At 49.3% G+C, this 13,098-nt stretch overlaps 1 protein-coding gene across 1 annotated transcript; it reads right to left on the bottom strand.

The window, feature by feature from the left end:
- Positions 1-4,321: 4,321 nt before the first annotated feature.
- Positions 4,322-12,379, bottom strand: svip (small VCP interacting protein). The gene is made up of 4 exons (XM_069181829.1): positions 11,874-12,379; positions 9,168-9,218; positions 5,998-6,117; positions 4,322-5,751 (listed from the first exon to the last, which is right to left on the bottom strand). The coding sequence occupies exons 1-4, from the start codon at positions 11,934-11,936 to the stop codon at positions 5,737-5,739; spliced, it is 249 nt and encodes an 82-aa protein (XP_069037930.1). The 5' UTR covers positions 11,937-12,379; the 3' UTR covers positions 4,322-5,736.
- Positions 12,380-13,098: the final 719 nt, after the last annotated feature.

Below are 13,098 nucleotides of genomic sequence, written 5' to 3' on the forward strand. Positions count from 1 at the left end.
CAGGGCTCGGAAGCAAAACCAATAAGAAAGAGCTGTTTGTATTATGAATGTATTATCCTGTGGCTAACAGCTATAATTATCATCCTCTTGAGAGGCTTGTTCAGAAATCTACCTGACGTCTTCAGCGGGTGAGAAACAGATGACGCAGCCTTGTGAACGCTCCCCTCTGACAGGTGCGTCATAGGTGTTTCAGGAAACGGAGAAGAAAGGCGACAATTTCAGGGTTACAGCTCACGGACGACTAAGTGCTTTTAACAGCAAAGGAGGAAACGGTCTCCTCTTCCCAAAACCTCTGGGAAAATGACGTTACATGGCAAAAACAACTTATATCCCCTTCGAGGTATCTGCTGGTCACGATCTCAGTGTGCAGCAGAAAAGGTTTAGCACGGCCCCATTTCTGTACCAGTGTACAAGCAGGTGTACGACATCAGGGCGCAGTAACAAGTTGCAAGAGCTCGTTTTGTAATTGAAAATGTAACACAGGTTTTAAAATGCCCCCCCCACACACAGACACAGACTTTTCTACAGGCGCGCCAGGAGAATGAGTTAAAACGCGAATAAAAGGCCTCACGCACGCTTTAAATTGCAAAGACCGCATTATAATGTCAATACACGGAATTAAAAAAAAACTGTCGTGAAATGGGGAAAAAAAGCTGGCGCTATCGGTCGAAGAACTTCATCAGACCACTCAGGATGCGGAAGCCCCATCTTTCTTTATGTATTCTTAAAACAAAATCATTTTTCTTTTCCATTCAGAAATACACGCAGACCTGCTTCGAAGCTGTTCCAGTACGGACGACAGGAAGCCTTCCCGTGTTATTTTTTTGTCTTTTTCTTTCTCGCATTGTTATTTTAATATTTCTCAGCGGGCCTGGAGCGAGTGGCGCTTCTTCTGGCGAACAGGTGCTGAGTGGGACTGGTGTGATTGCGACTCGTTAGGCTCGGCCGCCTTGGTGCAGCGAGCCAGGCGTGAGGCCGGCTGATCAGGGCTGGCTGGGCTCTAATTGGCGAACGGGCAGCACCGCGGGGGCACGTCTCAGCTGTGGACTGACTCCTGTCACCTCCCGCCCCACGGGCGGCTCCGTCCCTCTGTGACTCACGCCCGGCCGGCCGGCTGAAAACACTGAAACACTGAAAACTGAGAAGAAAGAGGATGAGCGTGTGGTCTCTCCAGCGTCCAGATTGTACGACGACGCGACAGGCATTAACTCTGTAACACGGCTTGTCAGTCCGTCCATTGCAAGCACCGAAGGTCTGCAGCGTCTAAAACAAAGCTCATATTCTTATAAAAAACCTCGCAAAAACAGAACAGAAGCTGTGACAGCTGACCGTAGTCCTACACTGCCACCTAGTGTTGAGAGCATGGGATATGCTTCCGCTATTCCTGTGACGGGGCGGTGTTGTGGTCTTATTGTAGAAGTTTATACCGCCCGCAAGCTGCTCAAAAACTATCGCTTCCACCAACGAAAGGATCATACTCCGTCGTTTCCGTCACCTAGCATTTTTCAAATGGGCTCTAAGCGCTGTCATTATTGTCACGCTGTTTGGGGCAAAGGAACCTGGGTACATTCTGCAAAGGGACTAGAAGTTCATCCCTTTCCTCACCGTTTCAATCCAGTTCAGGGTCGCGGCACAACCAGAGCCCACCCCGGCGTGCCACGGGCGCAACCCGGCGACTCACCCCTGACACCCCACTGAAGCCCAGCAGCTGTGAGTAAAAAAAGGTCCTGACTCTCTGTGGTCATATATGTTAGGGTGTAGGGGTGTTACCCCGGTGTCCTGGCCAAATTTCCCCTGGTCTTTACCAGTCATGGCCTCCTAATAACCCCCATCTCTGAACTGGCTTCCTCACTCTGCTCTCCTCCCCACTGAGAGCTGGTGTGTGTGAGAGGACTGGAGCATCATCCAGGGGGGGCTGCACACTGGTGGGGGTGGAGGGGATCCCCATGACCTGTAAAGAGCTCTGAGGGGAGGGTCCAGATATAAGTGTAAGGAATTGTTATTATTAAGGCTGGATGGGATGCCAGCCCATCACTGAGTACAAGTTAATTATACATAAAAAACTAGATGAACTGTAAGCAAATGGGGCAGAGCAGTGGCTCTGTGGTTAAGGATCTGCGCAGCCGGCAGAGGAATCCTACTCTGTTGGGCCCCTGAGCAAGGCCCTTAACCCCAACTGCTCCAGGGGTGCTGTATAAATGGCTGACCCTGTGCTCTGACCCCAAGCTTCTCTCCCTGTCTGTGTGTCTCATGGAGAGCAAGCTGGGGTCTGTGAAAAGACAAATTCCTAATGCAAGAAATTGTAAAGGGTTAATAAAGAGATGTTAAATGAAAATGTCAGCATTGCTGCCTCACAGCACTAAGGCACAGGGTTCAATTCCTGGGCTTCTGTCTGTGTGAAATTTGTATGTTCTTTTCTCCCACAGTCCAAAGACATGCTGGTAGGTTCTTTGATTTCTGGGAAAACTGGCCCTGGTATATGTGTGTGTCTGTGTCTGGCCTGCGCTGACTTAAGCTTGTGCCTTATCAGGATAGGATCCAGCGATGCTGCTGCCCTGAATTGAATGAAGTGGTTAGAAAATGGCTGGGAAGTGATCAGATGTGTTAATACTCATTTTTCTACCTCTAAACAATGAATCGGTGAAGCCAGAGCACAGAGCTGTAGTCTCATCATACAAGGTCAAGAGGATGGAAAGATCTGCAAATTTCAAAATACCATTAGCAGCGAGTATCGCACAGGACTCAGAGTAGTGCTGTAGCTCTCTTCTTACCTGACACCCCAATAGCGTCTCTGGGAGACCTGAACAGCTGGAGCGATTGCTTGGAGGATATCAACAGCTGCACACTGTGTCTTTGTTGTGGCCACGCCTTTGAAGGCAACTACCCACTGCACACCATAAAACACTACCTCCCTTTCATCAGCTCCACACTCACACCCCTCTTCAAATATTGACTGTACTTCCTGAGGTCGAGAGGCATCTATGTTGCCGACGAAAGGCAGCAAAGAAAGTCTGAAAAGAGTACGCGCACATTTCATCTCCCAAAGGAAGCGCTTTGTCGCTCTGAAAAAGAAGGGATTAGTTGGTTTCTGTGGAGGGGCTAACTGATAAATCCTGTGCTCATACTACAAACATACTTCGCAGCGAAGAGAAGTTTTTATTGGAGGAGAAAGAGTGACTCCCACTGGCCGCTAGAGGAATAACAGAATAGCTGCAGTCCAGGTTCTGAGTGTTCACCAGCAACTATAATAATAATAATAATAATAATAATAATAATAACTCCTTACACTTATATAGAGCTTTTCTGGACACCCGACTCAGAGCTCTTTACAGGCCATGGGGATCCCCTCCACCCCCACCAGTGTGCAGCCCCACCTGGATGATGCTCCAGTCCTCTCACACACACCAGCTCTCAGTGGGGAGGAGAGCAGAGTGATGAAGCCAGTTCAGAGATGGGGGTTATTAGGAGGCCATGACTGGTAAGGGCCAATGGGAAATTTTGGCCAGGACCGGGGTTACACCCCTACTCTTTGCGAGAAACGCCCTGGGATTTTTAATGACCACAGAGAGTCAGGACCTCAGTTTTACATCTCATCCAAAGGATGGTGGCCCGTTTACAGCATTGTTTCCCCGTCACTTTACTGGGGCATTAGGACCCACACAGACCACAGGGTGAGCGCCCCCTGCTGGCCCCACTAACACCTCTTCCAGCAGCAGCCTCAGCTTTCCCAGGAGGTCTCCCATCCAGGTACTGCCCAGGCTCACACCTGCTTCGCTTCAGGGCTGCCAGTTGTGAGTTACAGGGTGATATGGCTGCTGAACTATGGCAGACAGTCCCAGTGCAAATTAGAAGTGAGCTTTGAGACCTCCAGACTAAGCTGTAAACTATTATCTGATCTTTTGCTGCACAGTTGTTTGTCTGTGGTCAGTGTTGTAATATCCTGCCCATATGGCAATCAGCCCGCATCCTTCACACAAACATTGGCCCAGTGTTTCTTCTGTCAGAGCTGAAGTCAGCGCTCTCCATGCAGGGCACAGAGGGCTGGGTGACAGGCAGCGATCAATAGCTGAAACAGATTCAAGTGCAGTGAATACAAACAGATGCAAAGCTCTTGTGATAAATTACACTAATGCACAACAAAAACGCGGTATTTTGACGTTCAAATCAATATCCCTTTGGGCACATACTTAATGCTAGTTACATTTTAAATATGATCGAACTTGACACTTGTTGGCTGTGCTACAACACTGAGCTAAAACTGTGAGCGTGGAGCATTTTAAAGAAATCGTACAGTTTCATACGCAAGTCAAAATCGCAGGAATGAGGTCCTCTCTAAAAAGATCGTTTTAATCAATGCAAGGAGAGAAACAGACTGATCTGAGAGAGCCGTTTCCTGGAGAAGGAGATTTTTTGCTTCAGCAAAACAAAATGGCACAAAGAATTCAAGATAAATCAATGCAATAATCAACTATACTGTATATATTATAACAGTCTGATTAATAAAGGACTCTTAACCTCAATACAAGTTAACAACAAACCAAAAAATAACTTTTGAAAATTTACACTGGAATCAAGAACTGGAAAAACTCAAAATACCATAGGATATAGTTATCCTGCATAAATTTGTCAAAAGATCTCCGGGCTTGACTACACTTCTGCCACTTTATGGCAGAACAGTATCGCACTGTATCTTCCTCTATTCTGTTTTTACCGTGGTATACCACAGCAGGCTTCCCTTTACTGCGAGCTGCTATACGACTTTCATACCAGCCTCCAGACTGGGGGGACTGGTTTGGAAATTCAGGTTCAAGCACCACTTAAAGCACTTAGCCCTGCTTGTCCCTGGAGGTGTGCTGTCCCAAAAACTGAGCAAACCCTGCTCTGCCAGCCTCAGACTACAGGGCAGTAACAGGGATATCAAATCATGTTTCAAATCAAATTTTTTTTGTAATGCACGGTCTACATTGTGTCTTGTTGTCTGTTGTACTGTGCATTTCCCGAGAGATCAGCACGAATAAGAACGCTCATGTACGCGTACATATGGCAATAAGCATCTCTACGTCTATGGCACTGGATTCAAAAACAGCTGAATGGTATTTCCAAAAAAAAAAAGAAATAATTCTCTGCAACACCCGACAGGTTTAACCAGTTAAAGAAATAAATGATTTTCCGAAAACCACAGGTATAACTGGGTTTTGGGACACTGTTGCATCCCAAATCCCAGCTAGAGCCACGAGCACCACCACATCCACATTCTCCCCAACAGGAATTTTATTCGCGGAGTCTCGGGTACCAGGTCTCTGCTGTACAGTTCTTACACTGCAGGGATGCGGTTCCGCGGAGATGAGGCCCAGGTAATAAATACAGACGCAATACGTTCACGCAGAAGAGAGGAATGAAACAAAATCCTGTTTGGCTTCAAATCTAAAAGCTCGTATTCATTTGCTGCGCCGATGCTGAAGGCTAGGGCACAGCTGGCGAGTCCCGATGTGCGTTTCTACCGCTTCCTTGGCAGGGGGAGCACATTCAGAAGTCTTGGCGGGGAGAGAGCTGTTCCTACACAAGATGGCTTTGGCTCTGCGTGTCCGCTGAAGCACGCTGGCGCATCGCGGTGGGGGAGCGGACAAGCGGTCCACAGGGCGGGCGAAGAGGAGGGGCTTCTCCAGACGAGCAGCGGGGCTGTTCCCGCTGGCAGGGCCCAGAGAGAAAGACCCATCCCCCCCCCCCACCGGCGCTCTACCCCACCTGCCACTGTCAAGAGAGAGGAGAGGGAAGATCAGAGTCGCGTCCCAACATGCACGCTTGCTGTGTCTTGCTCAGGGTGCCCCCTTTCTAAATCTACGTGTCACCAGGGTGCTCACGAGCCCCCCTCTCTGAAGTCCGCTGAAGGGAATCACCCAGAATTCCCTGCAGGATGGCCAACGTTTCATGTTCTGGCCAATCACAGCGGAGAGAAGTTGCCAGGGAGAATCAATTATTCAAGCCCTCGTCTCTCACCCTCAGGCCCCCTCCGCCGGCCGGCGCCACCGCCGCCGTCTCGGCCTGCTTCTCGATCTCCTCCTGCTTCTTCCTCTTCCTCTCCAGCGCCTCGGGGTTCTTGATGCCTCTGTTAGACACCTGCAAGCCAAGAACGCCACAGGGGTCACCTCACAGAGAGGGAGGGAGGGAGACGAGACCACTGAAAGAGCACCACTAGACCCCTGCTGAATATGGGGCACAGCCTCTGAACTCCAGCCCCTATCTCCCCATTTTTATCTTGTCCCCCTTTCACACCAGGTAATTGAAAACAAATCCTCTTTCACGGTGACAGGAAAAGTTTCCATTTCGACTGCAGGCCACGTACTGAAGCCCTTCATTCCACTGGCCGCTCGCTCCTCCACGCTACTGAACTTGGCGGCTTCCTTCTTCAAAAGCCAGGAGCTACGATTTATTGTAAAAGGTGGAAGAATCTTGGGTGCAGCACTACTGGTAGAGCACAACCAGCAGCCACATTGCTCTGTGGCTCCCCGCTGGCAGCCCACTGGAGCTCAGCAGTGTGAGCCTGGTCAGTACCTGGATGGGAGACTCCTGGGAAAGCTAAGGTTGCTGCTGGAAGAGGTGTTAGTGGGGCCAGCAGGGGGCGCTCACACTGCAGTTCATGTGGGTCCTAATGCCCCAGTATAGTGACGGGGACACTATACTGTAAACAGGCGCTGTCCTTCGGATGAGACGTAAAACCGAGGTCCTGACTCTCTGTGGTCATTAAAAATCCCAGGGCGCTTCTCGAAAAGAGTAGGGGTGTACCCTGGTATCCTGGCCAAATTTCCCCCTGGCCTTTACCAGTCATGGCCTCCTAATAATCCCCATCTATGAATTGGCTTAATTACTCTCTGCTCTCCTCCCCACTAATAGCTGATGTGTGGTGAGTGTTCTGGCGCACTATGGCTGCCGTCGTATCATCCAGGTGCGGCTGCACACTGGTGGTGGTGGAGGGGATCCCCATGACCTGTAAAGCGCTTTGAGTGGAGTGTCCAGAAAAGCGCTATATAAGTGTAAGCAATTATTATTATTATAACTGAAGAAGTGGGAGTTTAATGGGGGAACTGCAATGTTATTTTTATATTTCGGGGTTTGAAAGAATCGGCATTGACGAGCGCATCTCAAACCACAATGGAAGGAAAATGTGCACAGTGACTTGTAAAACCGCCGATTTACATCACCAAATAGATTACATTTCCAGATGTGTGCAGCTCCATGTTCTGCGATACAGAACAAGGCAAAAAAAAAACTTCCGGTGATGTGATGCAGCCCTATTAAACACTGTAAAATAGAAATACTGTTCTCAACTTTGTGACAGTCATGCCGACAAATACTACCTGTTAACTCTTAAGTACTTGTTAACTTTCTGCAGTGAAAGGTCTGCTTCACAACCTGTACTTATTCACTCGTACACCAGTCATTTCAGTGACTAGTGAGCAGGAAGGGCCACTTCACATCACAATTCGGGGGAACTCAGACATGAGTTTGGACAACAGTGGCGACTTACGGTACTTTCACAAAGTTCACGATTTTAAGTTTAATTTGTCATATTTTTACATAGGGCCAATTCATTTATTTTGTTGCCAAGACTGAATAACCAGCCTAAGAAACTGGGACTGCAGTCCCCCTTGTATTACACCAGGCAAAGGTGTTTCATTTTAAACATGCTGATGGTGGTTTAAAAGGAGGATGTGTGGGTTGGACAAAGAGGAAAAGTGGGTTCACTGATCCTGCAGGACCGGAGCTGAGAAACAGTGCAGTGGCGCCGAACAGCTCTGCTCATCACCAAGCTCCTCCAAGCCGAACGCCAAACGCTCCAGTGCCAGGCTTCAGCGTGCTATAGCGATCCTCCCCATTGGTCACTCAGGAACCGGAATGAAAGGAAATTCTCCACGGGACAGGACTGGAAGGGCTGCAGGCTGAGTAGCCTGTGAGAGCGCTGGCCAGGAGGATCAGTCCTTCTCAAATCAGCTACCTCTGTCTTGGGTTCAGCAGGCATATGTGTCTGGCTCGGTTTTCCTCTATGTGGTCTCCTCAGAGGGGGGAGGGACGAAAAAGAAAAAGGAAGGAAAAAAAGCTTTTCAAAGCAAAGAGGAAAAAGAAAATAACGTGGTCTTTTTTTTTTTACGCGTGCCAGGAGCAACGACATTTTAATCTATAGCTCCAGAAGCACAGAAAATGAGCTGTGACTCCACGTGCCCTTATAAAGACACAAGCTCAGGCACTACAGCCTTCAGGTTTTAAAAAAAAAAAACAACACAGACCAGAACAAACCTTTCATCCAGCCCCAAAGTCATCTCCAACGAACCTCACTCCCCTTTCTCTTCTCCGCCTTTTTCTCATCTCCACGTTAATCGCTCTCAGCACGATGCCGATCCTCTCCTTGTAGATCCGATCTCCGGTTTCTCTCACTGCCGGAGAGCAGGTTCATTCGGCATGTTCGGGAATAACCGGATGACAAGGAGAGGCGCAGCCCGGAGGCGCGGCTGGAGGGTTTTGTCCTGGCCTGCTCTCCAACACTCGGTAATCCGAACAGAACTTCCCATTTCTGACCGGCCCCGGAAAGAATTCCCCTCCGTCTTCATTTTACCGGAGCCTGTTTAAATGCTTCAGTCTGTGACGGACGCAGATCACACAGAGATCCATACGTTACAAATACCGGGCTACTAAATTTAAAAAGAAACAACGTCTTTTACAGGGACGAAATAAAAACCGGAAGCAGGCGGACAAAATGCCCGAAAACAGCCACAGAAGAGAAACGGCCAACGAGACGGGCAGCACCGTACTGAGACACGGATCCAAGGGCCTGCTGACCGGCGGGCCTGTTCTCTGAAAAGCGACGCTTTTATTTTCTCAGCGGTTGGAGGTCAGCTCACACTTCGGCAGGTCCAGCTGCAATCGAGCCACGGCCAGCGTCGGCGAAGTCACTCTGCAGAGACGTCCCGCTTGTACACTCAGGACGCTGGCCGGAGCATATTGGGCAGCAGGTGGAAACGGGATATGGGAATGAACCTGGAAGAGTCCGGCTGACCGAGTGTGGAGTTGCCCTAAGGGGGGGAATTCTATCAGACCTGTCTGCTGGGGGATGAAAGGGCTGCGGCAGACCAGCTGCCTCAGCTCTGCCAGGGCAGCCTCCTGACTCCACTTACCTCTTTCTGCCTCTTTTCTGCTGCCTCCGCGAGCTGTCTTCGTCGTGTGTCCTGGGGAGGCAAAACAGGAACGCAGACGTGAGCGACACATAACAACAGGGCTGTGCCTCTGTCTCTGGGTGCACTTCAGAGCACTGAGCACGTTCGGAGAAACAATCCTGTTCATTAAAACCAATTTGAAACTCAAAAAAGATTTCTTTCTGGCCATCAAAGGCTAAAAATGAAACACGTTCCCAATTTAAACGTCCAGGCTTAGGGAACACCCGAGTGCCTGGCAAACCTCTCTTGGCCATCTTCACTGGTCCTCTGCATCGGGGGGATATGGATTATAGGGGCACTGCAGACCCCAATTTCTCATACTTGTTATTAATCTTGGCAAAAAAAAATGAATTAACTGAAGGCATCGCAAAATTTGACAAATTCAGAATTCAGCGCAAGATGATGAACTTTGGGAAAGTACCGCAAGTCGCCATGTTGTCACAAGGCCCTGGTCTCGCCATGAGAATTGTGACGCGAGGCGGCCCTTCCTGCTCACTAGTCCCTGTCATGCCTGATGTTCTGTGACGTACGAGTGGATAAGTGCAGGTTGTGCAGCAGACATCTCACTGCAGAGATGTTCCACCATGATCTGCAGGCAGAGTTAACAAGTAGCATTTGTCAGCAAAACCGACTCCAAGTCAAGAGCGATATTTCTATTGGATTAGAAGACATGTGCTCAAAGGCCTGCTTGTTTACAGAGTAACAGGGCTTGTTTACAATGTCACCTCACTGGGAGTTTTGTTGCCTCGTTCTGAATCACAGAACATGGCGCTGCGCAGACCTGGAAATGTAGTCCATTTCGCGGCGTGAACTGCAAGGTACCGTGTAGATTTTACTTTCATTGTGGTTTGAAATTCACTTGTCCATGCCGATTCTTTCCAACACCAACATATAAAAATAGCCGTGCAGGTGCACTTTCAGTGCCTCACGTTTCAGGCCACAGAACCGCAATCAACTGCACCATCTGTCCGACCAGACAGGTTTCAGGGGTCATTTCCAGGCAATGAAGACAACTGGATATGAAGGAGAAGTCACCTGACTAGAATTCCTCATAGAAGTAAACACAACATGTTGATTCTCTAAGACACAAACACACCTGGTGCTGACACGACAATGAGTTTTGGAAACCTGTGGCTCCTATTTAAAGTGTCTAAAACGAGGGAAACTCTTGTCCACAAAACTGAAATTGTACAAAACAAAAAGGGACCGAACCGTCTGAACACTGGTTTATTTGGCGGGCTCTTTCATACAGAGTGACTTGCGGTATTTCACTAGAACAATGCCACTGAAGCACCTTGCTCTAGGGTACAAAAGAAATCTCTCACTGGGAATTCGAACCCAGGACCTTCTACTTAAAAGACCAGAACCCTGACCAGCGCATTAACACTACCCATCCAGCCTGATCTCGTTTCGGAAGACATAGCAAGGTGTAGCTGGCTGGTACTTGTACTGGGACAGGTCTCCTCAGAAACCCATTTCCTGCTGTAAGTGGTCACTGTGGACCAGTAGGTGGTGCTCTTTCCCCGGAACAGAATTTGTCACTGTGGTGACAGGTCAGGTGACGTAACGGGTGCCATCCTTTGTGGAGGATGTCAACTAGTCAGGACCTCGGTGCATTAAACAAATCCCATGGCCTCGTCTGGAATGATCCCACCTTCAGCAGCCAGCGTGGCTACCCTCAAAGTCAGGCCAGGGATCCTTCAGGACGTAAAGAGCTAGACCGCAGACTCGCGTTTTACGAGACATATATTCACGCGAATTCGTGTATAGGCGGTCGGTGACGAAAAAAAAATAAAACGAAAAGCAGAAAATGTCACAAATGCAAACCTGGCGCGGCGCGTACCTGAGCTCCAGAGCCGACAGCACACCGGGTTTTAACTATTATCATAACACTTTAAAACTACACACATACTAATACACGCACGATTGATCTGAGCTGTTCAAGGGGAGGGAAACGGGAGAGCTTAAAGGGGTGTTCTGATTATATGCGAGTTGGGGTATCCGCGTTATGTCAGGAACTACCTCGTAAAACGCGAGTCAACAGTATATTGCAAGGAATTGTTATGTCCTGTCCTCGCTGTATTGTCCGTTGGTACCGCTCCCAAACGCCAGAGACGCCACAGACACTATCCTTACATCCCAGAAGGTAGCGCTGGCGTTATGCATAGAGCTTTTAAACAAACGGGGAGTTTAAGATGTACGAGGGACACACATCCTGGGTCACCAGATTATTATTCAGGTGACCGTGAGGACCCCTGTCTCTTTATATCCGACGGCGCTGTCCCCGCACTAAACACGGGTGTTTCAGCCGGCTTCGTGCGTGGATCCGGCTGTCTGTGACCCTCGGACTTTTTTTGTGCGCAGAAACGCAGATAATAGAGCATCCCCCCCCAAGAAAGAATAAGTTTCGGCCACGGAGTTTGCCGGAACAGGAATGCAGAATGCAGCTGGTACATATTGACTACCCTCCAATCGCTTTTAAACGGTATGTGAAGCACGTCGACTTCAATCAATCAATGCAAGAACATTTATCAGACACCGTGTGGACTTCGGATGGGGCCACAGACACGGCAGCCCTCCGCAGCCATCGGCCCAGACCGGGAACCACCCAAAAGTAAATCGCGCAGCTGAATCGGCGACCAGCAGTACGAAGGCGGCTTCACTTACGGGATCCGGCGTGACCACCACGTCGTCGGCCGCCCCGCCCAGGCAGGGCAAGCACATCCCCATGCTTGGCGAACAGCGTCGAAGGAGGAGGAGGAGGAGAGGATGAAGAAGGAGGAGGAGAAAGATGAGCCGACCGGGAAACAGCTGGGTGTTTATGTGCTACTCCTACGGCAGCGGGTGAGCGCAGCTGTCGCGACGGCCAGCAGGTGCACAGGCTCCAGCCGACATGGCCGTGCGTCTACAGTGCGGGATCTGTGCGTCGCTCGGATCTACAGCCGCGCCAGCTAGCAGGGATAAGGGCAGCTCCGCAGCCTAGATCTCAAGACAGCAGATTTTTTTTTTTCTCCTTAATGCATCAGCCTAACCTCTTCTTCAACCGCCGCGGCATGGGGTCAAAACGGGCACTTCCCAATCGCAAGACGGCCAGGCGTTACAGGCTGTCCAGAAAGTACTATGTTGATCCCGAACCAACCCCTCGAAACGGAGAGGGGAGGGGGCTGACGTCACTGTGCCAGAGGGATTACAATCAGCTGGTTGAGTCCTGAAACCCCCTCCTCTGCTCCCTAAATCCAGCATGGGCTGGAATCAAACGGCGCCATCGCCTGGTGCGGAGGGATAATTTCAATGTATTTGTACTTGAAATTGCAAGGACTCAAACAAATAATTGATATACCCAAAGCCAGGGGTGTTTGGGTTAATGGGTTGCATTTAACATAAAGCACTGTGTTTATTTTAACTGCGCTTAATATGAGCAGCAAGAATACTCTGTATTACATTCGACATCACCACTTGTTACGATACCTAAAGCACGTCTAAAGAATAAGAGATCAAAGGTCGCCAGATACTTTACCTTTCAGGTTTTTTTAAAACCTTTCAAAGCGGCAACGTGGGCACTTTATCAAGCTTCTGTAATAACCAGAGACGGCCGCAAGATGGCGTATTCGCGCCGCTCAGGCGAGCGGAGCACGCATGAGGTTGTATTCCCTCAAGCTTGCTGTGCGTGCCAGGCCATTAATAACATCATTAGGTGCGTTTCTGCTTTAGAGGTGTTTTGCCTTAAAACAACATCTTAAGGACACCTAAGGGAGTTATCGCAGAGGGCGCGCTGATTTCTTGAAGGATCAAGCGAGCCTTCTTCGGGGGGAGTCTCTAGATTAATGAGTAGGTAAAAGGACTCATACTCTTGTAAAAGGTGTTAATGCATCACGCAGCGCAACAGGAGCTG

This window comes from Lepisosteus oculatus, chromosome 21 (genome assembly GCF_040954835.1).
Source record: "Lepisosteus oculatus isolate fLepOcu1 chromosome 21, fLepOcu1.hap2, whole genome shotgun sequence".
In the NCBI taxonomy this organism is placed as follows: Eukaryota; Metazoa; Chordata; class Actinopteri; order Semionotiformes; family Lepisosteidae; genus Lepisosteus; species Lepisosteus oculatus.